The following is a 26,011-nucleotide window of genomic DNA, read 5'->3' on the forward strand; positions in this document are numbered from 1 at the left end:
TTCCATCCACTGGTTCACTCCCCAAATGCCCATAGCAGCCAGGGTTGGCCTGGGTCCTCACCATTAAATCAGTTCTTGAAACACAAAGAGGAATTCCATCACCTACTGTTCAAGGCAAAACAGAGTTAAGGCCAACACTTTGGACTTAGGGCAATGGGCCTGGAGGGGATGATTTTCAAGACAGTGTGATATGTGAGTCACAGACTCCCCAATGAATGAAAGGAGTCTGCAATAACAGAGGAGCATAATCCAAAGAACCTTTTCCATTACATTCTCCCAGGGAAATGTACAGATTCTCTGGTCTCTGTTCCTCCTGTGGCGTTTTAAGTGGAACCACTTCATCCTTCCAAAACACTAGAGAGAATGGAAAAGTGCAAAGTTGAGTGACAGTTTTACCCCTGAGTGTCCCCAGCCTTTGTTCCCAGGCACCAGCACCCAGCCCCAGCATTGCCTCACAGCCTTCTTGCTCAAGAGGCCTTATTTAGAGGGCAGTGGCCTGCTTGGTGCTACCTGGCTGCTGGCTCTGCCAGAGCCTCTCTCTTGAGATGCATTTCAGTGCCAGATAAGAGATGCAGATCCTTCACTGTGGCCCTGCCTCCAAGAGGGGGCACAGGATACCCACAGCTGCAGCAGGAATGATGGGCCAAGCTCAAGGTTTTTCTGCAGTACCAGGAATGCCACAGGCAGCTCTACAGGAAAGCAGGGTGGGGGTGATGTCTTCCACCCAGTGTTTACTGAGGGAACATGCACACAGAAAGGTATGTACACTCCTGGGTCAGAGTGGAGAAGGTGACTGGACTTCCTGATACTTCAGGTAGGATCAGAGTCCAAAATACACATTGTTTTGTGACTTTTGAGTTTCTGGTTTTAGCAACTGAGGCTGTTGTTGGGGTCAGAGCAGAGGACAAAGTGGAAATGCCCAACTAAGGGGGCTGGGAATGTGGGTTAGACTTCCAGAAGAGGTAGATTTAAGTTAAATCTTGCATAAGTTGGCCGGTGCCGTGGCTTAACAGGCTAATCCTCCACCTATCAGTGCCAGCACACTGGGTTCTAGTCCCGGTTGGGGTGCCGGATTCTGTCCCAGTTGCCCCTCTTCCAGGCCAGCTCTCTGCTGTTGCCCATGAGTGCAGTGGAGGATGGCCCAAGTGCTTGGGCCCTGCACCCCATGGGAGACCAGGAGAAGCACCTGGCTACTGCCTTCAGATCAGCACGGTGCGCCGGCGCGGCCAACGGCAAAAGGAAGACCTTTCTCTCTCTCTCTCTCTCTCTCTCTCTCTCTCTCTCACTGTCTACTCTGCCTGTCCAAAAAAAAAAAAAATCTTGCATAAGCTGAAGTTAGGAGAAGGGGTGGTAACAGGAGGAGGCAAGGTCAGAGAACTACAAATAGTTCCATAAAGCCAGAGGCATGTGAGGAAGAAGGCGGGATAGCGGTGCACAGACATGGGATTAAGGAGATTGCTCATTGGATGAATGCTTATTCACTATGTGATTATCTCCTGTGATCCATGTTGGATTGAGCCTAAGAAATAACATTGTATTTGACAGCTTCTATTTGGGCTGTGGAATCTAAGGAGATACTCCTCCATAGGTTTCTGCATATCTGGAGGCAGAGGCACTGTACCGCCTTGGGAGACAGAGAGAGATTCTCCTGCAGGACATATCTCTGCACAGCTCTGCTTGCTCTCTAGAATAAAAAAGATGATCCTCACCTTCACTGGGCAAAGATTGGTTTCTTAAGTTCAGGGTTCGTTGGCTGTGAGCAAACCTGTGTGTGCAGAGTTGACCCGGATGGCTCCCACTGCTGGGGGATTGAGGGAGGGATGCAGAGGAGTGAGTGGGGAATAAGGAAAACTCATGAGCATGAGGCTTGTGCTACTGGTTGTGCTCTGCAAAGTTCTGTGCCCCTGAACCAGGTGTCTCCCGTCTTCTGTCAGTGCTCATGAAGTGGTAGAAGGCTCACCCTTCATAGTTCTGCACACCAGGTATTTGCCCTTTGGGAAGTGAGCAATTAGTTTTATTCTGGCTTTTGTTGTTGTTGTTGTTAACGTACCTTCTTCATTGATGAGTCTCATCCACGCTGTGCCCTTGTGCAGCCCTCACTGAGGGAGGGTTTCAGAGCAGCTGGTTTCCCCCCATCCCTGCCAATACGGAAATTCTTTGCTTTCCATGGATGCAAACAGCATCCAAAGAAAAGATGAATATTTAATTGATGTAAAGACAAATGCCAGCCGGCACCACGACTCAATAGGCTAATCCTCTGCCTTGTGGCGCCGGCACACCGGTTTCTAGTCCCAGTCAGGGCGCCAGATTCTGTCCCAGTTGCCCCTCTTCCAGGCCAGCTCTCTGCTATGGCCCAAGTGCAGTGGAGGATGGCCCAAGTGCTTGGGCCCTGCACCCCATGGGAGACCAGGAGAAGCACCTGGCTCCTGCCATCGGATCAGCGCGGTGCACTGGCCGCAGCGCGCCTACCACGGTGGCCATTGGAGAGTGAACCAATGGCAAAAAGGAAGACCTTTCTCTCTGTCTCTCTCTCTCACTGTCCACTCTACCTGTCAAAAAAAAAAGACAAATGCCAAGAAACAGCTGCTTTTCATATGAAATAGGCTACTAACTACGAAAAGAAACACAAGCTGTGTTAAAATGTGACAGGAAGAGTTGAGATGATTCTAGCACTGATCACTTTGGGGCTGGGCAATGAAATATTAAAAAGGGTGCTGGCGGCCGGCGTCGCGGCTCACTAGGCTAATCCTCCACCTTGCGGCGCCGGCACACCAGGTTCTAGTCCCGGTCGGGGCACCAATCCTGTCCCGGTTGCCCCTCTTCCAGGCCAGCTCTCTGCTGTGGCCAGGGAGTGCAGTGGAGGATGGCCCAGGTCCTTGGGCCCTGCACCCCATGGGAGACCAGGATAAGCCCCTGGCTCCTGCCATCGGATCAGCGCGGTGCGCTGGCTGCAGCGCGCTACCGCGGCGGCCATTGGAGGGTGAACCAACGGCAAAAGGAAGACCTTTCTCTCTGTCTCTCTCTCTCACTGTCCACTTTGCCTGTCAAAAATTAAAAAAAAAAAAAAAAGGGTGCTGGCACTGTGGCTTAGCAGGTAAAGCCACAACCTGCAGTGCCAGCATCCCAAATGGGTACCAGTTCGAGTCCCGGCTGCTCCACTTCTGATCCAGCTCTCTGCTATGGCCTGGAAAAGCAGTAGAAGATGGTCGATGTCCTTCAGCCCCTGCATCCACATGGGAGCCCCAAAAGAAGCTCCTGGCTTCTGGCTTCAGATCGGCCCAGCTCCAGCCATTGCAGCCATTTGGGGAGTGAACCAAATGGATGGAAGCTCTCTCTCTCTCTCTCTCTCTCTTTCTCTCTCTTTCTGCCTCTGCCTCTCTGTAACTCTTTCAAGAAAAATAAATAAATCTATAATATATATATAAATAACAAAAAGGTCTACCTGTAGACACCTTATGTTACTCTCTTACATACGTTCTTATTCAAATAATCACAATTGTAGCTCTTTCTTACAGAGTAAGTTCATGTGATTAAGCAAATGTTGACTTTGAATAACTTTAGTCTTTAACCTGATGAGTGGGGTTGGTCAATATATTCCACTGATTAATAGAAACAGATATAACCCTGTATTTAAACATTTCATATTAGTAATGACAAGATCACTGTAAAGTAGATTTTCAGGTCATTCATCTTTGAAAGTACCCTCATCAACTCAAATCTTCTCTTTAACATATCTAAGCCTAAATGATGGAATGGAATGAATGAAGGTGTAGTATGATGAATGTGACTTAATAAAGTATTTTTGATGATCTAGTGAGTAGTTTTGTTTAGCTTATTTTATAATTAATATTTGTAAATAATTTAGACATTTTGGAGAAGGGCCAAAGAGAATGTATTTCTGTGTCTCTGGAAATGCAGTTTATCCAAATATGGCATGATCTGAAAAACAAAAAAGAAAAGGCATTTGTTGTATAATTTATATCATAGTTTTCAGAATATCCTGGTAGGGCTGAGAGGATGAACACTGTTTTACTAAAGTTCAGCAACACCAAATAACTAAACATGACATTAGGCAATGATGGAAGCCAAACTTGTACCTGAGTCTCCTGTTTTCAAGGCTATCTAAGTTAACACTGCCCCTCTTTTGGCCTCAACATCTCCAAGTAGAAGATTGAAGAGAAGAGAGAGCATGGAAATCTCAGGTAAAAAGAAACTCCTTCCCTGTCTTCAGATCACTGTTGATAGAAGCAAACAGGAGCCTCAAGAACTCCTGGTGCTCTTAGTAAAATTCCCCTTGAACTCATAGCCTTCTCCCCAGGTTGGACCACCACCAGGTTAGACCATTAAGACAAATCTCATTCTGTCTCTTATTGCTGCTTATCCTGGCTGCCTCCAGAGGCCCAAGAGTCCCTCGTATCCAGGGACTAATCCCTTTACAGCTCATGGATGACAATGCATCCTCCACTCAGCACTTCTATTCCCACCACTCTACTGCTTTGAGATTATTCTTGGCACTGGCCCATTTAGCACTATCTAATGTATGTATCTATTTTTTAAGACCTTTATCTTTTAATTCTTTTTTTAAAGATGTATTTATTTATTTGAAAGGCAGTTACAGAGGCAGAGAGAGAAATACACACACACACACATACACACACAGAGAGAGAGAGAGAGAGAGAGAGAGAGAATCCTCCATCCATTTGGTTCACTCTCCAAATGGCTGCAACAGCCAGAGCAGAGCTGAGCTTATCTGAAGCCAGGAGCCAGGAGCTTCTTACGAGTATCCTATATGGGTACACTTGGACCACCTTCCACTGCTTTCCCAGGTCATGGCAGAGAGCTGGATTGACAGTGGAGCAGCCAGGACTCAAACTGGCACCCATATGGGATGCCAGTACTGCAGGTGGTGGCTTTACCTGCTATGCCACAGTGCCAGGCCCCCTGTATCTATTTTTAAACTTATTGTCTGGCTTTACCCAGTAAAGTCTAAGCTTTTCAAAGAAGAGATTTTATTCATGACTATATTGAGATGAATATAGAAAACAGCCTGACATAAGGTAGGCACTCATAAATATTTGCTGAATGAATGAACAGAGTAAAAGTATGTCTCATCTCTCACATAGGGATCCAAAGGAAAACAATGTATGCTTTCTAATTTTTGCTAAATATTTCCAGCAAAATTTACCTTATCATTATCCTATTCTAGTTTTTTTTTTTTTTAAGATTTATTTATTTATTTGAAAGGCAGAGAGGTAGAGGCAGAGAGAAAGAGAGAGAGAGAGTGAGCGAGCGAGCTCTTCCATCCAGGGGTTCACTCCACAAGTGACCATAATGGCCAGTGCTAGGCAGATCCAAAGCCAGGAGTCAGCAGCTTCTTCCAGGTCTCCCACACAGGTGCAGGGGCCCAAGGACTGGGGCCATCTTATACTGCTTCCCCAGGCCATAGCAGAGAGCTGGATCAGAAGTGGAGCATCCGTGACTCGAACATGGCACTCATATGGGATGTCAGCACTGCAGACAGCGATTTTACCTGCTACGCCACAGTGCTGGCCCCTCCTCTTCTAGTTCTAAAGATTACAGCAACCAATTACAATTGCACAGGACTCTCTAGGTTTGTGAGTCAATCCAAGGGCACTGATCTCAAGAGAAGTGATATAAGATCCTCCATCACTTCTGGATAAATTAATTCTGCCTTGATAATTATTCAGTCAGTCAACAAACATTTCCTGAGTGCCCAATTTGTGACACACACTGAGGGACTAAGGATAAAGCAATCAAAAAGCAGACATCATCTCTGTTTGCAAGGAGCTTAGCACTCATTAGGGAGTGATAACCACTAGGAGAAAAAAAAGCTAGGGAAAAGTTTAGAGGGGGAAGTGCTATTAAAAAGATAGGGTGGGTTCTGATGGGCTGACTTTGTACAATGATCTCAAAAGTACTCCCGGATCTATGGCCATGTTTTGAGATGAGGAAGATAGGTAGGGGTGGTGTGGGGTTGAGCGGTATGTGTTTATTGGGGAGAAACAGGAATTCTATTCTAGCAAGGGCAAATTTGAGATAAGCTAATCCAGTATACATGATTGGAACTTGGAAGAGTTCTAAGGTCAGAGCAGGAAATTGAGATGCAGGAATCATCAGAATGGAGATAAGCTAAGTCCTGTCTGACTCCTGCCTTGGTTATCACCTAGAGAAAAGAAAAGATGGCCCAAGATTAAGGTTTGGTGCTTTTCAAAATTCAGAGGAGGGCTCGGCAATGTGGCTCACTTGGCTAATCCTCTGCCTGCAGCGCCTGCACCCCAGGTTCTAGTTGGGGTGCCAGGTACTAGTCCCAGTTGCTCCTCTTCCAGTCCAGCTCTCTGCTGTGGCCCGGGAGGGCAGTGAAGGATGGCCCAAGTGCTTGGGTCCCCGCACCTGCATGGGAGACTGGGAGGAAGCACCTGGCTCCTGGCTTCGGATCAGTGCAGCGCCAGCCGTAGCGGCCATTAGGGAAGTGAACCAATGGAAGGAAGACCTTTGTCTCTGTCTCTCTCTCACTCTCTATAACTCTACCTGTCAATTAAAAAAAAAAAAAATTCAGAGGACAGAAAAATATTGCCTTACACAAAGAGAATGTCATTTTACAGTGAACAGTGTTTCTCGTTTGATTCAATACTTATTTGTTGAGGGCCTACCAGACTAATAGATTCATTAAACTTTACAGCCAATATATGTCCCATCTCTTCATTTTACACAGAGGATCCTCTCTTGGAACCTGCTAGCCTCCTGGAGCATACTCTCTCATCTGTGCTCAGTCTCATGCAGGAGGCCTCAAGCTCTGGTTTGGGATGAGGCTGATTCTCTTCAGGGGTGAGCTGGCCATCGGGCTGCTTTGAAGCCCGTTCCTCCAATATAGATTTGTTTTTCAACAATAAAGCCAAGATGTTTTCTTCCATCTATTTCTCAGATTAGGAACAGAAGGGTATCATTGTTAACCTTCTGAAACCTTAACAGTATTTAAAAAAAAAAGAAAGAAAAAAGGAGGCACCCTAAAAGTGCTGGGTGTCCTTCTTTCTGACCATATTCTTTCTGCTTACAGAAATAAGATAATAACTCCCAAATATCTCTTTTCCATCCTTCATAAGAATTAAAGTCAAAGGCAAAATGAGAAAAACCATGGAGAAGTTATAATAAGCCTTGAGTACACTTAGCACTGGGTCTATCTTTTCTTTAGAACAGTAGTTCTCAATCTTTTTGATTTCAGGATCCATTACACTCTTTTTTCTTCTTCTTCTTCTTCTTTTTTTTTTTTTTCTTTTTGACAGGCAGAGTGGACAGTGAGAGAGAGAGACAGAGAGAAAGGTCTTCCTTTTTGCCGTTGGTTCACCCTCCAATGGCCGGCACGGCTGGCATGCTGCAACTTGCGCACCGCGCTGATCCGAAGGCAGGAGCCAGGTGCTTCTCCTGGTCTCCCATGGGGTGCAGGGCCCAGGCACTTGGGCCATCCTCCACTGCACTCCCTGGCCATAGCAGAGAGCTGGCCTGGAAGAGGGGCAACCGGGACAGAATCTGGTGCCCTGACCAGGACTAGAACCCGGTGTGCCAGCGCCGCAGGTGGAGGATTAGCCTATTGAGCTGCAGTGCCAGCCTCCATTACACTCTTAAAAATTATTGAGGATTCCAACAAGTATTTGTTCATATGTGGTATATTACTCAGTATTTACCATATTAGAAATTAAAATTGAAAAAATTAAAAACTCAAGATAAGTGCACATTCCAACAATGGAGTAATGATGCCAACACACATCTTAGTTCCTGGGAAACTCCATCATTTTCTCACAATAGCAGGAGAGTGAAATTGGTAAACAATATCTCAGTGTTGCTATGAAAATAGTTTTGACCTCATAAACTTCAGAAAAAGACTTGAATAGTTAAGGGTATTTATTTATTTTTTTAAAGATTTATTTTATTTGCTTGAAAGGCGGAGTGACAAAGAGAAGGAGAGAGAGAAAAAAAGAGAGAAAGAGATCTTTCATCCACTGGTTCACTTACCAAAAAGCTGCTACAGCCAGACATGGGCCAGGCCAAAGCCAGGAGCCTGGAACCCCATCTAGGTTTCCCACTTGGGTGCCAGGAGCCCAAGTGGTTGTGCCCTCTCCTGATGCTTTCACAATGGCACTTAACCCACTGTACCACAACACCAGCCTCTCCAGGCCACATCTTAAGTACCACTGGTTTATATCAATAAAGAAAGACCATGTATTTACACACCAATTATGGTAACATTTAAATGAAGCTTATACTTAGTATCTTGTCATCATAAATCTGAGTTTCTGTTTAAGTCTGCTTACTTAAAGGTAGCAAAGTGAATATTAAAAGTTTGTTTCAATGTTGTAAGAGTACTGACTTACAAACTTGATACTATAAATGTTGGTTAAGGAAATAACATTTATTAGACTCTATATTGTAGAAAACTATGTATCTTCCTGAAAAGTTGTATACTATGTTTGTCCTAGAAGATAGTTTTTTCTCTACCATCCCATTTATGAGAACAAACATACTAGCCGTGATTTAACTCACCTAGTTCCAAATAATTCATCCAGATTGTAAGATTACACAGTTTCTCCCAGAATTAGGAACACTAAGGGCATCTTCCTTGTTTAAAGAGTTCTTTTTTGAGTATCATAAGTAGGTTACTGTTACAGATTAATGCACAATGGAGGGGGTGGGTGTTGTGGCAGCCGCAGGTTAAATCAACACTTGGGACACCTGTTCCCATATGGGGATGTCGGTTTAAGGCCCCATGACTCCACTTCTGATCCAGTTTCCTGCTAATATGCCCGAGAAGGCAGCAGATGATGGTACCTGGGTCCCTGTTGCCCATGCAGGAGACCTAGATGGACTTCTTGGGTCTTGACTTCAGCCTGGCCAGTCCTGTCTGTTGCAAGCATTTGGGAGGTGAACCAGCAGACGAAAGATTTCTATCTCTCTGCCTCTCAAATAAAAGTGAAAATAAATAAATTGTTTTTAAAAGACAAAAAAAAGATGACTTAATTTCTTAAACACACACACACTGCAATGGAGAATCTCAGCTTTCCACATTACAGTGCATCAACACCACCCCCAAAACACTGCTTACTACAATACTATAAGCAAGCACTAGACACATGCAAAGTCACAACCACATCAAAGAAGTGAAATCTCCAGTGTAGCTAATCTTCTGTTTCTGACACAAATTAATTATTTTTTGAGGTATTGAATTGAGTTATATTGAATATAATTATGTTACCTAGGACAATATGTGAGTTTCCACCACCACGTTAACATAGTTTCTCTTTGAGAATGTTAGGTAGGAAGTCAGAAATTAGCTTATGTGTGTGTGACAAGGGCCTAAGGAATTGACATCTACATCAGCCCAGCATCCGCATTTCAAAGTCACCCCATAACCTTCCAGGTGCAGCCCAGTATCTGCACTTTAAAGTCCTACCTGGACCCTGCTAACCTTCCAGGGGGTCCTGCCCCTTCTACCTGGTTCCGGATGCAGCCCAGTATCTGCACTTCAAAGTCCTGCCCAGATCCTGATGACCTTCCAGGGGGTCCTGCGCCTTCTACCAGACCTGATAAACATCCTTCCTCTAAGGCGGGACACCCTAGAGAGAAGCCTCCTTGGCCAATGCCAGCCAGGCTTCCCCTGTCTGACAACTTCAGGGGGAAAACTCAGAAAGGGATTTTTCCTATTTACACCCAACAAGTCCTTTGTTCTGGAGGAGAAGGAGATGGGGAGATAAAAGGCGGGAAGACAAGATCCATTCCCTTAAAACCCCAGCCTAAATGTGAACTGTGCACTCTCTCCCAGGTTCTGTCTGGAGAGGTGCCCATCTATTCTTACGGATGTCCCTACCCTAATAAACCTTGCTACTTTGCTTTCCACTTACTGTCTCATGCCTGAATTCTTTCTTGCTTGAAGACAAGGACCCTTTGCTTCTCTGGTAACAAGAACAGGATGGCTTTAAGGGCAGAAGCTCCTCCCAGGGCCAATTGATTTGAATCCCAGAGATCCAAGCTGGCTGCCAATACGACCTCAAGCAGAGCCTAAACCTCTCTATAATCTCATTTCCATGCTCAAAATCACTCCCACTGACACCATGACAGTCAGCAGAGGAAACCACAGAATGCAAAAAGAAAGTGGCTCCCTGATCCTAAGAATTATGTAGCCCTTGTGCCAAAAATCCATGAATATTCCTCTTGCTTATTAGCATATCCCTCTTCCTGATTTCTGTTGCCCTGTATCTGTGATCCCTCAGTGCTCAGCAGATCTGGCCAATGTGGTTATTGGGAAATGAACTAGCAGGGGAGTATCCATCTCTCTCTCTCTCTCTCTCTCTCTCTCTCTCTCTCTCTCTTCCCCCACCCCACCCCTTCTCTTTCTGTAACTCTGCCTTTTTTTTTTTTTTTAAGATTTTATTTATTTATTGACAGGCAGAATTACAGAAAGTGAGAGGGAAAGACAGAGAGAAAGGTCTTCCTTCCCTTGGTTCACTCCCCAAATGACCGCCACTGCCAGAGCTGCGCTGATCTGAAGCCAGGAGCTTCTTCCCGGTCTTCCATGTGAGTGCAGGGCCATTTTCTACTGCTTTCCCAGGCCATAGCAGAGAGCTGGATTGGAAGAGGAGCAGCCGGGATTAGAACTGGCGCCCACATGGGATTCTGGCGCTGTAGGCGGAGGATTAACCTAGTGAGGCATGGTGCCAGCCGCAACTCTGCCTTTCAAACAAATAAATAAATCTTTAAAAAGAAAGAAAATCAATCTCTGGCCTATAGTAGATCTTACACCAGCCAGCCTAGTTAGCTGACATTTTTACCTTCACACAGATTGCCTTTCAACTCCCCCAGGGCAATGAAGGAGGCTCTTTCAACTCCAGAAAGCCCTCCTAAATTCACTTATAAACCCCTCCTTTGAGCAGGAATCCCATCCGAAGACCTTACTTTGGGGTGGAAAGTGCTTCTTCTGCTTGTGAGCAAGGTGACTCAGGTTGATCCAGGAGCTCCTGCCGCTGTCAGGGGCAGGGTCTTTGATCTTCCCGTCCATGAAGGACTTGTAGGCATTACTGAAATGCCTCTTCTGAACTCTCAGTAAGCTGACTTGATTGCTTCTTTCCACTAAGCAATTGGAGTCACGCTTTTGGTTTATTTCCTCCAAAAGAAGTTGTCTGTTTGCTCTAAGTTTTTCAATTATTTCACTAGTTTTGTTTATAGATACCATTATGCTAAATACCAATTGTCAAGTGTTTCTTGCTTTCCTGCCAAAAAAAAAAAAGGAAAAAATACTATTGTTAGGTAGGAAGTCAGATATGAGCTTATGTGTGTGTGACAAAGGCCTAAGAAGACATCTAGGTCCAGCATCCGCATCTCAGTCATCCTGATAACCTTCCAGGGGCAGTCCAGTATCTACATCCTGCCCTGCCCCTTCTACCCGATAACCTGCCAGGTGGGGGTCCCTGCCCCTTCAGCCTGATAACCTTCCAGGTGCAGCCCAGTATCTGCATTTCAAATATCCTGCTCAGGATCCTGATCCTCCAGGGGGTCCTGCTCATCCTTCCTCTAACCAGACTGAGCCAGCCAGGCTTCCTCCTGTCTGATAACTTCAGGGGGAAAACTCAGAAAGGAATTTTTAGTATTTACATCCAAACAGTCCTTTGTTCCAGGAGGAGATCTGAGAAGACAAAGACCCATCCCCTGAAAAGCCCCAGCCTAAATGTAAACCGGGCACTTTCTCTCAGGTTCTGTCTGGAGAGGTGCCCATCCATTCTTATGGATGTCCCTGTCCTAATAAACCTTGCTATTTGCTTTCCACTTACTCTCTGTCTCACACCTGAATTCTTTCTTGCGTGAAGACAAGGACCCTGCCATTCTCCGATAAGACTATCAGTTGCCTGCTTGACTTAGAAGTCAGGGGGTGTGCCTCCCCATCCCATACTTCATCCCAATTTTTATTACTATTTCCTAAGTTTGTTAGGTTTTCGTTTTATTTTTCTTATTTCTTTTTGGCAAAGATTTATTTTTATTTATTTGAAAGGCAGAGTTACAGAGAGGTCTTCCATCTGCTGGTTCACTCCCCAAATGGCCACAAAGACTGGGGCTGTACCAGGCTGAAGCAAAGAACCCAGAGCTTCTTCTGGGTCTCCTACATGGGTACAGGGGCCCAAATCTGCTGCTTTCCCAGGCTATTAGCACAGACCTGGAATAGAAGTGGAGCTGCTTGGACTCAAACGAGTGCCCATATGGGATGCCAGCAGTGCAGGTGGTAGCTTAACCCACTATACTACAACTCCACAACTCCAGCCCCTTGTTAGTTTTTTTCAGGGGGAAAAAGATAATAAAAAGAAGATTGTAAGACAGTATTTTTTTTTTTGACAGGCAGAGTGGACAGTAGACAGAGAGAAAGGTCTTCCTTTTGCCGTTGGTTCACCCTCCAATGGCCGCCGTGGCTGGCGCGCTGCGGCCGGCGCACCACGCTGATCCGATGGCAGGAGCCAGGTGCTTCTCCTGGTCTCCCATGGGGTGCAGGGCCCAAGCACTTGGGCCATCCTCCACTGCACTCCCTGGCCACAGCAGAGAGCTGGCCTGGAAGAGGGGCAACCGGGACAGGATCGGTGCCCCGACCAGGACTAGAACCCGGTGTGCTAGCACCGCAAGGCAGAGGATTAGCCCATTGAGCCGTGGCGCCAGCTAACACAGTATGTTTTGATTCTGAAGATACTCTGCATTGGTTTTTCCTTTTAGGAAAATTCATTGTTTCTTCTGATTATGAAAACAGTATATATTCATTGTAGAAAATACAGAAAAGCATAAGGTTGAAAGTTTAAAATCATTCTTGATCCAGAGACAAACATCATTAACATCTTGGATGTTACTTTCCCAATAAGTATCCAAAGAGGTTTCATTATAAAAGATACAGAAAAAAGTCTTTAAAGTGGTTGTGTTAGAATGTAAATTTTAAAATGTTTTGGTAAGAGTCTGCTTCTTAGGGTTGTTGGGAAGGAAGTTAGTTATTAGCCTATGTGGCCGGCGCCGTGGCTCAACAGGCTAATCCTCCACCTTACGGCACTGGCACACCAGGTTCTAGTCCCGGTCGGGGCACCGATCCTGTCCCGGTTGCCCCTCTTCCAGGCCAGCTCTCTGCTGTGGCCAGGGAGTGCAGTGGAGGATGGCCCAAGTGCTTGGGCCCTGTACCCCAAGGGAGACCAGGAGAAACACCTGGCTCCTGCCATCGGAACAGCGTGGTGCGCCGGCCGCAGAGTGCCAGCCGCGGCGGCCATTGGAGGGTGAACCAACGGCAAAAGGAAGACCTTTCTCTCTGTCTCTCTCTCGCTGTCCACTCTGCCTGTCAAAAAAAAAAAAAAAAGAAAGAAAGAAAGAAAGAAAGAAATTAGCCTATGTGTGTAAGAAGGGCCTAAGGAAACTGACACATCTATAGCAGTCCAGCATCTGCGTTTCAAAGTCCTGCCTAGACCCTGATAACCCCCCAGGTGGTCCCAGCCCTGCCTAGACCCTGATAACCCCCCAGGTGGTCCCAGCCCTTCCCCCCAGGAAAGCTCCCAGGAGAACTGGCTCTCCTGTAGGACCTAATGGTAACATGGGGCAATAAAACCTTCACAGACATCCTAAGGGAAGCCTCTCTACTCTGCCCTATGCCAACAACTTTGGTGAGGAATTTGCTAATTTTCACCCAACAAACCCTTCCACTAGGATTCCCCATCCTTTGTCCTGGAGGAGAGGAGGAGGTGGGTAAACAGACTTCCTTAAAAACTGGGAGTCTGAACAAAGACTGTGTGCTCAGCCCTCTGTCAGGTGTATTCTCTCCATTCAAACATGTAAACTCTCCCCCACTGCGAGTGACTGGGCACTCTCTATCTGTCCTTTCCATTCTGACAGGTGCCGTATCCCCAATAAAACCTTATCACTGTACTGTCTGTCTCACTCCTGAATTCTCATTTTGGGTTGTTTCCACTGATTTATAAAGTAAGGCTTGAAAGCCATTGCAATCCATAAGCTGTACTTTGGATATTTATATTTATTAAATAAAATTTAAAAAAATAAAATAATGCTTGAAACATATTGAAGAGGGCCAGCGCTGTGGCTCAACAGGCTAATCCTCCGCCTTGCGGCGCTGGCACACCAGTTTCTAGTCCTGGTCGGGGCGTCGGATTCTGCCCTGTTGCCCCCTTCCAGGCCAGCTCTCTGCTGTGGCCCAGGAGTGCAGTGGAGGATGGCCCAAGTCCTTGGGCCCTGCACCCGCATGGGAGACCAGGAGAAATACCTGGCTCCTGGCTTCGGATCAGCGCGGTGTGCCGGCCGCAGCGGCCATTGGAGGGTGAAACAACGGTAAAGGAAGACCTTTCTCTCTGTCTCTCTCTCTCTCACTGTCCACTCTGCCTGTCAAAAAAATAAAAAATAAATAAATAAAAATAAATTAAAAAAGAAACATATTGAAGTGGCAAAAAGAACAGAAACACTCATTATTTAGGAAAGCCACCAGAGCCATCGACTTTCCATTTCTAAATAGAACACAAAAGGAGAGGAGGTAAACTCTGAAAGCTCTCTGGCTAACACATAAATCTTACAAGTACTCATATGTGCAGACAACAGTAGTCCTGAACAGAGGAAATGTTTTAGGGAAGACTGCTATTTTTGGAAAGATGCCCCAGCACTTGGGTCATTATTGAGCAGTAATGCTGTGAAATACACTGGCATATTCGATGGGGGCTGGGCTCACCTCAGAACCCTGCTTCAAGCTGAGGGTCTGGCTGGGCTCTGCTCCTGACTGAGGGTCAAGCTTAGGTGTACTCCCAAGATTTTAGGACTAGGAAAAATAAGAAAAACTATTTTTCTCTAATCTAGTATCTCATGCAGAACCTAATCTCCCATTTTCATTTTGTTCCTGTGAATTTTAAGAGTAAGAGAAACTTTTGTTATTAAGGTAAAGAATATGAGAAAGAAAACTGTTCTTAATGGATGTTTGATTTTTCCATCTGTGGCAAGTGCAGATTTCCCAGGCATCTTTTTTTTTTTTTTAAGGTTTATTTATTTATTTGAAGGGAGAGTTAGAGAGAAAAGGAGAGGGGCTGGTGCTGTGGTACAGCAGGTTAATCTTCCGCCTGTGGCGCTGGCATCCCATATGGGCATGTTCTAGTCCCGGTTGATCCTCTTCTGATCCAGCTCTCTGCTATGGCCTGGGAAAGCAGTAGAGGATGGCCCAAGTCCTTGGGGCCCTGCACCCAAGTGGGAGACCCAGAAGAAGCTCCTGGCTCCTGGCTACTGATTGGCCCAGCTCTAGCTGTTGTGGCCATCTGGGGAGTGAACCAGCAGATGGAAAACCGCTCTCTCTGTCTCTCCCTCTGTCTGTCTGTAACTATACCTCTCAAATAAATAGAATCTTAAATTAAAATAATAGAAAGAAGGAGAGACAGAGTGAGAAATCTTCCATCCACTAGTGCATTTCCCAAATGGCCACAACAGCCCCAATTGCCCCTATATTTAAAAGATACTGTATGGCCCACTTGAAAATGACCCTTTGGTATTGAAGTGACTTAAGGAAACAGTTCCTTAGGCAAGATGTCATTTGCAGAAGTAAAAAGGGAAGATCTAGCAAGTCTACATTAAAGGAACATAAAATACTTTATACAGTCAACACTAAAGAAATAGTTTGGTTTTAGTTAATCTAACTCTAATCATCAACTAAGAGTAACATGAATGAAATATAACTCATGCATCTACAGTTAGTTCAAATATTTCTGTCATTAATTTCAACTTCCTTTTAATAGAGATACTAATTCATCAGAAATTAAACTTTTAAAATTCTATTTCCATTAACATTTTCACTTTATCTTTTCTGGAGAATACATAAATTTTTAAAAATGGGGACATTATTAAATTTTAAATTATTAAATTTTAAAAATGGGGACATTATTAAAGGAACATCTGCATTAATTTATATTTTGGTAAAAGACAATTTTATAGGTTTATTACAAATGTCCTAGTTGAAAGTTCACTGAACAGGGGTAAGTACAGTGGGGCAGTAGGTTAAGCTGCCTCTCAGGACACCTGCATCCTATGGAGGAGTGTCAGTTTGAGTCCTAGCTTCTCCAGGCCCCATCTAACTTCCTGCTAATGAGCCTGGGAGACAGAGGATGATGGCTCAAGTACTGAGCCCCTTCTTCCCACCATGTGGGAGACTCAAATTTTGTTCTCGGCTCCTGGCTCCTGGCTTTGGCCTGGCCCAGTCCTGGCTGTTGCTGGCTGGCATTTAAGGAGTGGAGGGACGATCTCTCTCTCTCTGCCTTTCAAATAAACAAAATGAATAAATAAATAAAATTTTTTTAAAAGTTCACTGAATAGACCACAATATTCAAACTTATTATGAATGACCTGAAAAATAGAGCCAAATGAAATTAGACACACACACTCACACAAAAAGAAATTAGACACAGCAATAGAGTCTAGTGGTAAAGATTTGGTTCATATCTTAGTTATGCTATCTACTAACTGGATGACTTTAAGTAATTTACCTTCTCCAGTCTCAATTTCCTTGTATGTTAAAAGGAGCTAAATGAGCTAATATGTATCAGGAGCTTAACATAGCCAGCCCTCAATAAAAGTAACTTTATTATATTAATTAGGTACTTTGGAAAAAAAGAATTTGTTCAATTTAATAAGCAAATAATATTTTCTTATTTCTTCAATGACCAACCTACTTGCTTGTGACCAGAACTGTGTAATTTGTGGGGCCCAGTGAAAAGGAAAGCACGGGATCCCTTGTTAAAGAAAGGCAGAGACTTTCAAGAGTGACAGTAGAGCGCTAAGTCCAGTGTGAGGGCTTTCTGAGTGCGAGGCCTGACGGGACTGTGCAGGCTGCACACCTATGAAGTCAGTCCCTTGTGTGTCAGAGGACTAGGACAATTTCCACTGCCAATCCACCCAAGTTTTATTATCTCGTAATGTGCATAATTCATGGCTGTGAAAAGGGCTGTGGAAAAATGAAGTATGTATATAGCTACTCACGATTTATGATTTTGTATCTGCACATCTGCCTATTTGCAGATACCTCAAAATTATATCTGTGGCCTTTTCTCAGTCATTTGAGGACTCGCGCAGGGCAGCGGGAATTTCGTCCTCTGCTGTACACATCCCCAGCTGAGGTCCAGCCACGCTTGCCTTCCTGTTTCTGCCCTCATGCTGCAAACAAGTGGCCTTTTTGTGACTTGGTGTCACGTTTTCTTCATTTTGTATTTCTGCTGTTGTTAATTTCATTGTTTCACATGGCCCCCGAGTGCAGTGCTGAAATGCTTGCAAGGATTCAATAAGCTATGAGCTAGAGTGCTGTTGGCTGAGAAGCCAACATTAGTGGAGTGTGAGTTCAATTTATCAATTGTTAATGGATCAACACTGCATAGTAAGTAAGCTGTCTTGGGGCCAGCACTGTGGCGTAGCGGGTAAAGACACTGCCATATGGGTGCCACTTCCAGTCCCAGCTGCTTGGCTTCCAAGCCAGCTCCCTGTTAATGCACTTGGGAAAGCACTGGAGAATGACCCAAATGCTTGGGCCCCTGCACCCATGTGGGAGATCCAGAGGAAGCTCCTGGCTCTTGGCTTCAGCCTGGCCCAGCCCTGGCCTTTGTGGCCATCTGGGGAATGAACCAGCAGATGAAAAATCTCTCTCTCTCTCTGTCTCTCCCTTTCTCTGTAACTCTGACTTTCAAATAAATCTTTCAAAAAAATGAGTTAGCTCTCTCTAAACAGAAACATACATAAAATAAAGTTATACATTGATGGGTTGACAAAAGTGTTGTGACCTGAGGTTTACGGGAACCTAACTCTATTTTTCACTAGAGTAATGGTTCAGTATTTGCTAATTCAGTAATTGTAGCAATTTTACAGAATGTAACAACCACAATACCCAGAATTAAATGTATATCTAGGGGCCAGCACTGTAGCATAGCAAGTAAAACAGCCACCTGCAGTGCTAGCTGTTCTACTGATCCAGCTCTCTGCCATGGCCTGGGAAAGCAGCAAAGGTTGGCCCAAGTGCTTGGGCCCCTGCACCTACATGGGAGACCTGGAAGAAGCTCCTGGCTCCTGGCTTTGGATCAGCCCAGCTCTGCCCATTGCAGCCATTTGGGGAGTGAACCAGTGAATGGAACCTCTCTTTTCTCTTTCTCTCTCTCTCTCTCTCCTTCCTTCCCTCCCTCCCTTCCTCCCTCCCTCCCTCTGTCTTTCCTTAACTCTACCTTTCGAATAAAGAAATAAATCTTTAAAAAATGTATATCTATAGAAAATATATTACTATTTCTACAAATATATTATAAATTACCTTAACGTACAGTAACCCAAAGCCCATCTGGAATCCACTTGTGTGGATCAGACTGCTCGGATGTTACCTTGGTGATGGAATGTTCTGAGCTGTGCCATTTCAACTTTGTTCTAGCTATAGAATTCTGTTAAGAGTCAGAGACTATTTACTTACTGGTCATGTGTCTTGGACAAATTTCTCAACCCCTCTTAATATCAGTTTCTTCATCTATAAAATGAGAATAAAGATACTTAGTTCATTTCATCCACATTATATATGTGTGTATATGGTAGGTAATAGGGAGGGAGTTAGAATTAAATGGGGAATGCATGTAAATAAAGCACCTTGCACCATGCCTGCCACCTCTTTATTACATAAACTGTTATTTGTTGAGCAATTGATGTATGCCTAGTGATCTTATGCGTACTGGGCACAAATGGGTACTTTTCCTCCATGGAAAAGAGTTCTATGTTGGTACTCCATAAATGGTAGCTATTCTTATTCATTTTATTAAAACTTTGCATTTTACATCATGGGTTATTCATTTATCTATTTTCTCAGAATAGGAGGTCTCCAGCTCTTAAAAAAAAAAAAAAAAAAAACTTCAGAAAGAAATTTCAGAAACACAAAAGTCATAATTTATTTCTTTACAAAAATCAGTCATGGCAAAGAAAGACTGGTACTGATGAAAGCAGTCTACAATGCCAGAGAAATATATTTCCCAAGGAACTGTATGAAGTTTCGGCAAAAACCTCCTGGACCACTCACTCAACTCTGATGAGACTGGGAGGCAGTAACCATGGGGATCAACACAGGGCAGCTGGAAGGATAAGAGGGTTTTTTTTTTTTTTTCATTGCTTTTGTTTATCTTTTTTTTTTTTTCTTTCTTTTTTTTTTTTTTTTTTTTGACAGGCAGAGTGGACAGTGAGAGAGAGAGACAGAGAGAAAGGTCTTCCTTTTGCCGTTGGTTCACCCTCCAATGGCCGCCGCGGTAGCGCGCTGCGGCCGGCGCACCGCGCTGTTCCGATGGCAGGAGCCAGGTGCTTATCCTGGTCTCCCATGGGGTGCAGGACCCAAGGACTTGGGCCATCCTCCACTGCACTCCCTAGCCACAGCAGAGAGCTGGCCTGGAAGAGGGGCAACCGGGACAGGATCGGTGCCCCGACCGGGACTAGAACCCGGTGTGCCGGCGCCGCAAGGCGGAGGATTAGCCTGTTGAGCCACGGCGCCGGCCTTTTTTTTTTTTTTTTTTGACAGGCAGAGTTAGACAGTGAGAGAGAGCGAGACAGAGAGAAAGGTCTTCCTTTTTCCATTGGTTCGCCCCCCAAGCGGCCACTATGGCCAGTGCGTTGCAGCCGGCGTGCTGCGCCGATCCGAAGCCAGGAGCCAGGTGCTTCTCCTGGTCTCCCATGCGGGTGCAGGACCCAAGGACCTGGGCCATCCTCCACTGCACTTCCGGGCCAGAGCAGAGAGCTGGACTGGAAGAGGGGTAACCGGGACAGAATCCGGTGCCCCGACTAGGACTGGGACTAGAACCCGGTGAGGATTAGCCTAGTGAGCCGCGGCACTGGCCTATTCATTTGTTTTAAACAAAACTCTCCAATCACGCAGAAAATTTAACAAAAGACCTTATAAAACCCTGGCATGAAAAGAACTACCGGTGCTACATCTAACTTCTCCTTTTTAGAAGATTTTTATACCTATATGCTTAAGCTTTCTTAGCTGTCAAATGGGGCTAACGTCAGTACAGAGCGGTTGTGGGCATTTTAAGTAAGATAACAGCTGGAAAGAAGTTTTCTTCTGAAGTGGGTAATAGATTGTCAACTCACAAAGTTATATGCACTGTGCCCAAGAGTAACACTGCATTACCATGTTACCAAGTGATGATCTGCCCATAAGAAACTCAGTCTGGATCATCGTTCCAAGCGCACATTTTTTCCATACTCATGGATTTCTCTGCCAACAGGGAGTTCAGACTGCATTCTAGAGTGATTCCTATTCCTGTTCTCCTGGACTTGCTTTGGTTTGCTGTGCACTTAAAATCTTACCAAGATTTTACTTCATTCTCACCTTAAAGTTACAGGATACAACAGTGAGCAGGCACTATTGTAGTTAACTATGTAAAACTGAATTTAAAATGGGTTAGTTACATTTCAAGGGAAGGGAGGGCATGACTTAAATTGTGATGTAGAGTAAATTTTAAATTTTGGAATAATAAGGCTGGCCATTTTCTTTTCTTCTTTTTTTTTTTTTTTAAATAATTTATCTATATTTATTTGAAAGAGAGAGAGAGAGAGAGAATCTCCCATCTACTGGTTTACTCCCCAAATGCCCATAATAGCCAGGGCAGGGCAAGGCAGAAGCCAAGAGCCCAGAACTCATCCAAACCTTCCATACAGGTGACAGAGACTCAGGTACTCCAGCCATCACCTGCTGCCTCCCAGGGTGTGCATCAGCAGGAAGCTGGATTAGTAACGGAGCTGGGCCTCAAAGCCAAGCACTCAAATTTGGGATGTGGTGTCTCACTCAGTTGCTTTCTAAGTTTTATACCTGTTCTCTCCTTGTTTGCCTAGACTTCTTTGGATAAGGAGCTTGATTTCTTCTCATGGCTTGCCCCTATCTGGGACTTCCTCTGAATATAGATTTCAGGAGCAATTTTCTGTCTCAATTTGAAGCATATACAGCCCTTAAGATTTTTCTGAAGTAGACAGTTAAGACTGGCCAGGGCAGCAGAGGGAGATTTGGGGTCTATTTTTGTTGTCCCAATCTCTTCATCACAGTTTCAGTAAATTAAGTCCAAAGAATGATTCAACAGAAAACACATAAAGAGGTTGCATAATCTTTTGTAGTGTAAACCTGGCAATGAAAACATTAGTTGGTTTAGGTGGGAGGGGTGAGTAGAGAGGCAAATTTCCCATAAAGTTAATACAGCTTATGCTTCAGCATCTCTTTGAAGGCCTTGTATCCCATTTTGTATTTTCATTTTGATGTTTAAGGCTCAGGCTCTAAAAAATCTTGGATCAGACCTTGAGGGTGGGGGCAAGGAGAGGCAGTGTAATTCTCAATTAATTCAAATTAAGCAATTAAAAATTATCAAAGAACATTGTAAGAAAAGGTAAAAGGTATAGGTTTTAAATTTACTAGTATTTCAAGAAAGGGAGTTTTGTGCTAATTTGTGACATGAGAAGAATGAAATATAAGACTCAGGTCCCAGGTTCCTTCCTAAGGCCTCTAGTTATAAACTCAGCCAAATGGAGGTAGTGCGTATCTTATCTTGGCTGGATAAATGAGTTTACAAGAAAACTCAGAAAACCTGACTATTACAATGTTTTTGGAAATGTTCTCACAATCATTCTTTTTTTGTTTTTGTTTTTTTTTTTTTGACAGGCAGAGTGGACAGAGAGAGAGAGAGAGAGAGAGAGAGAAAGGTCTTCCTCTTTGCCATTGGTTCACCCTCCAATGGCCGCCGCGGCCAGCGCATCACGCTGATCCGAAGCCAGGAGCCAGGTGCTTCTCCTGGTCTCTCATGGGGTGCAGGGCCCAAGCATTTGGGCCATCCTCCACTGCACTCCCTGGCCACAGCAGAGAGCTGGCCTGGAAGAGGGGCAACCGGGACAGAATCTGGCACCGCGACCGGGACTAGAACCCGGTGTGCCGGTGCCGCAAGGCGGAGGATTAGCCTAGTGAGCTACGGCGCCAGCCCACAATCATTATTAAAATTAGTATGTCACTACTTTTTATTTAAGATGTTTGAATGTTTAACAGACCAAAGACCCTGGTGTATTAGAGAATCTGACTTGTTTGACTTGTGAACTTAATTTATATTTAATTCCACTCCTAGCATTTGTGGGGGAGGGGGAAGGAGTATGGGTGGGTCAGCTGATGATAATGGACAATGGACATGGGTTAACGTTTATTGGGTATTAGTATAGATCAGTTTAAGTGCTTTATATCTACTAGGTAGCTATCTCACATAACAATTTCAGGAAAAATAGTGTACTCATTTTGCAGTCCCCCTTGCTACCCCCCCAACACAATAACTAATCCAAATGAAAGAAGTCAGTTAGAACAGGAATGGTGGGAAGGTAGAAAGGGCAAAGGGCCCCTCGAGCAATGTGGAACATTTTCTTAATCTAGCTGGGAAATCAGCCCGAGCTAGGAAACAAGTTTGATAATGGAGACATAAAACATTCGCTGATTAGTTGGGAAAAAAGTAGGCTCTGTACTCAAGGCCACTAAGAAAGCCAGATGGCTAGAATTGTCTGTGACCAGTCCCGGGAGTATGGTGAAGATAAACAGTTCTCCTGACAGTCCCCAAAATAGAACCTTTTCTTTGTACTGTAAGAAATGTTTGATGGGACCAGTGCTGTGGTGTAGTAGGTTAAGCCTCCATCTGCAGCACTGGCATCCCATATGGGTGCCGGTTCAAGTTCCGGCTGCTCCTCTTCCAACCCAGCTCTCTACTATGGCCTGGGAAAGTAGTAGAAGATGGCCCTACTGCTTGGGCCCTTGCACCCATGTGGGAGACCCAGAAGAAGCTTCTGGTTCCTGGCTTCAAATGGGCCAAGCTCCAGCTGCTGTGGCCATTTGGGGAGTGAACCAGCAGATGGAAGACCTCTCTCTGTCTCTCCCTCTGTCTGTAACTCTGCCTCTCAAATCTTTTTTAAAATATGGTTTACATATATAAACCACTAGCAGAAGGAAACAATGGAACTCTCTTCCCCGCCCCCTCCAGGTATATTCATATGAGTTTCTTTCCTTTCTAATATTTTTTTTCTAAAATTGCCTTCTTGTGTGTTCATCTGCTTCATACTTTATAGCAGATAGAGCAAGTTCCCAAGGTTCATCTCAGCTGTTACACAAGATTATTTTCAAGAGTCAGGAGTTGAAACCATGTCATTTGGCTCTACAACCTAGACCTTTAACACCACTCTAGCTCTTCTTCTTATCATGTGCCAGATGTTCAATCTCTTGAGTTTCAATAACAATCCTACAAGGCAGGATTCTGTTATCTTATTACAGAACAGCTAAGTAACTTGCCCAAGGTCAAAAAGTTAGTGAGTATTCAATTTGGGATTCAGACCTAGTAGCCTTTTAGGAAAAAAAAAAAAAAAGACTATTTATTGAAAGGCAAACTTACAGAGAGAGAGAGGGAGAGAGAGAGAGAGAGAGAGAGAGAGAGAGAGAGAATCTTCCACCCACTGGTTCACTCCCCAAATGGCTGCAACAGCTGGAGCTGAGCAGATCAGGAACTTCTTCCCGGTCTCCCACATGGGTGCAGGAGCCCAAATACTTGGGCCATCTTCTGCTGCATTCCTGGGTGCACTAGCAAGGGGCTGGATTGGAAGTGGAACAGCCTGAATTTGAACCGGTGCCTATAAGGGGTGCTGGCACTGCACGCAGGTGGCAGCTTTACCAGCTATGCCACAGTGCTGGCCTCCAGTAGCCTGTCTTTAGATCTGATGCCTTTTGCTCCTGCTATAGACCCCCTTCTTTGGCAATTGGCTCCATGTGGATGGTGATAACATCAGATATCAGTAGTCATGTGCAAAGAAGGCACAATTGAAGGTGGGCAAGAGTAGAACGGGCAGTAGCTGGTAAAGATGTGAAGAAAAATTAGGGGTTGAGTAGCTGCCCAGGGTATCCAGAGAATTCCCAACCTAACCCTTCTTGCTGAGTACAGACAGAAGACAAATGATTGCTAAACAGAAGGAACCTAAACCACCAACAAGCATGGCCTCCCCCTTAGGAATATACTCAGGTTACTCTCCTGTGCAGAGAGGGAAATTTCCTATCAGATCTGGCAGAAGATGATCTCCAAACTCTACGGAATGATGAGGAAATGAATATAATTTGTCAGTTTCTGGTTCTAGGAAGAAGGTGGGAAGTCTGCAGATAACTGAATGTTTGCTGGAATGGAGATATGACAAGGGCAGTAAAGGGGGGCCAATTAAAATTTCCTCCACTGGGGGCTGGCCTTGTGGTCCAGTAGGCTGCCATTGCCTGTGTTGGCTGGTTCCAGTCCCAGTTACTCTGCTTCTGATCCAGCTCCCTGGTGTGCCTGGAAGAGCAGTGGATGATAGCCCAAGTAGCTGGGTCCCTGCCACCCATGTGGGAGACTAGCATGGAGTTCCTGGCTACTGGCTTCAGCCTGGCTCAGCGCTGGCTGTTGCCACCATTTGGGGGAGTGTATCAGCAGATGGAAGATAGATCTCTCTCTCACTGCATTTCCTTTCTGAATAGTTATTTTGGGGAACTATGTAGAAGGTTTCATGGTACCTGAAAATATTTTTTAAATGCTGTGAAATAGTGAATGATAAATTGTGCCAAATATTAAGCAATGTAATAGGTTCATTTTTCAGAAAATGTTTTTTTAACTAAAGCTGAATTTCTTTGGACTCCACATTTAAAATTTTTTGTTCATTCAGGAGCCATCATCACTAATCTAATCTCCAAATCAACATTTAGCAAATCATGTTTTGTAGCAGGTGGCTAGCTTAGCTCCCACATCAGAGTGCCTGGATTCCATCCTCAGCTCTGACTGCTGTCTCCAGCTTCCACAAATGCAGACCAGGAGTGGTAGCAGTGATAGATCACGCTACTGGGTTCATGCCATCCCCATAAGGAACCTGAATTGCGTTCCCGGGCCTGGGCATAGGCCCCTGGTCATTCTGAGCAGCTGAGAAGTGAACCAGCAGATGGTAGATCTATCTTGTCTGTCCATCTGTCTCTGCCTCTCAAACTAACAAATAAATAAACATGTTTGCAGGAGAAGTTTACAAGATTTCTTTTAAAAAAGTGGGTTAAATGAGAACACAGGTAGTTATTTAAAATAGCCAAGAGTAAATCAGTGCTCATTAGCTGCACTTACACCGACTCTGTGCTAGATGCTGCTACAGGTTGTTGGAAAATAGAGGCAAATAGCAGTAAAACTTTCAGCCATCCCCTAGTGGAGTTTTCAGTCTAGTGAGGAGGGAGAAAACGACCAGACAAAAAAAAGTAAACCATACAGCCTGTGATGGGAGGGAAATTTCCATAGGGTGGCCCAGAAAGATACAATGCACACATTCCTTACTGTTCAGGGCTCTGTAGCAGTCCAGCCGTACTGAGATTCTATACCTGATATTGTATAGCTGGTACATCTCAAATAATAACGTAACGGTGTCCAGATTTCAGGCTTTAGGGCTCCAGGTAGCAGCGTTTTACAAGACTGAACCCACGGCGAGAACTCCTAGGTGTACACGTGTGCTTTCAGTTTCTCTGTAGCAGTGAACCCTGGGAGCCTCTTTCCTTGTTTCTCCTCTGGTCCAGGAAGACCTCACGGCTACTCGAGCCCCGGGAGCAGGGGCCATGTCTCCCTCCGGTTAATGGTTTTAGCCCCCCAGGGCCCACAAGACACACCGTTCAGAACCTGTGAGCCGCGGTCCCGCCTGCTCTAAAGCCAGGGCCCTGGAAAGCCCCTCGTTCCCCTCGGTCTCTCAGTTCTTTTTTTTTTTTTCCTCTTGCCCCGTCGTTCTCAGTCGCGGGAAGCGCAAATCCGCCAGCCACCTCTCACCCTCCGGTCCGCCCCCCAAAACCGGACGTGAGAGGACACGAGGCCGCTCCAACCCGGCCTTCCTCCGGGCCATCAGGCGGCTTTGCTCCCGCCCCACCCCACCAGCCAGATCTCCGATTGGCTGCCCTGCC

At 45.0% G+C, this 26,011-nt stretch overlaps 1 protein-coding gene across 2 annotated transcripts; it reads right to left on the reverse strand.

Moving 5' to 3' along the window:
• SPATA45 (spermatogenesis associated 45) lies at window positions 1-25,942 on the reverse strand. 2 transcript variants are annotated; one of them, XM_062210320.1, is made up of 4 exons: window positions 25,445-25,942; window positions 18,500-18,553; window positions 10,963-11,276; window positions 3,126-3,939 (listed from the first exon to the last, which is right to left on the reverse strand). In XM_062210320.1, exons 3-4 carry the CDS (start codon window positions 11,237-11,239, stop codon window positions 3,920-3,922), a joined length of 297 nt encoding a protein of 98 aa, XP_062066304.1. In that variant the 5' UTR covers window positions 11,240-11,276; window positions 18,500-18,553; window positions 25,445-25,942; the 3' UTR covers window positions 3,126-3,919. The 2 variants fall into 2 exon arrangements, with proteins under 2 accessions (XP_062066303.1, XP_062066304.1); XM_062210319.1 differs by lacking the exons at window positions 3,126-3,939; window positions 18,500-18,553 and adding an exon at window positions 1-354 and having other exon boundaries at window positions 25,727-25,942.
• Window positions 25,943-26,011: the final 69 nt, after the last annotated feature.

The sequence above is a fragment of the Lepus europaeus genome, chromosome 14 (genome assembly GCF_033115175.1).
Source record: "Lepus europaeus isolate LE1 chromosome 14, mLepTim1.pri, whole genome shotgun sequence".
NCBI lineage: Eukaryota > Metazoa > Chordata > Mammalia > Lagomorpha > Leporidae > Lepus > Lepus europaeus.

Bases quoted from the DNA above. Each gene is read 5' to 3' on its own strand.
- SPATA45 (XM_062210319.1), bottom strand. From the start codon at position 11,239: ATGGTATCTATAAACAAAACTAGTGAAATAATTGAAAAACTTAGAGCA. The intron at 355-10,962 runs GTAAGGTCTTCG...CATTCTCTCTAG, and splicing joins GAAGCACTTTCCACCCCAAA to TGTTTTGGAAGGATGAAGTG.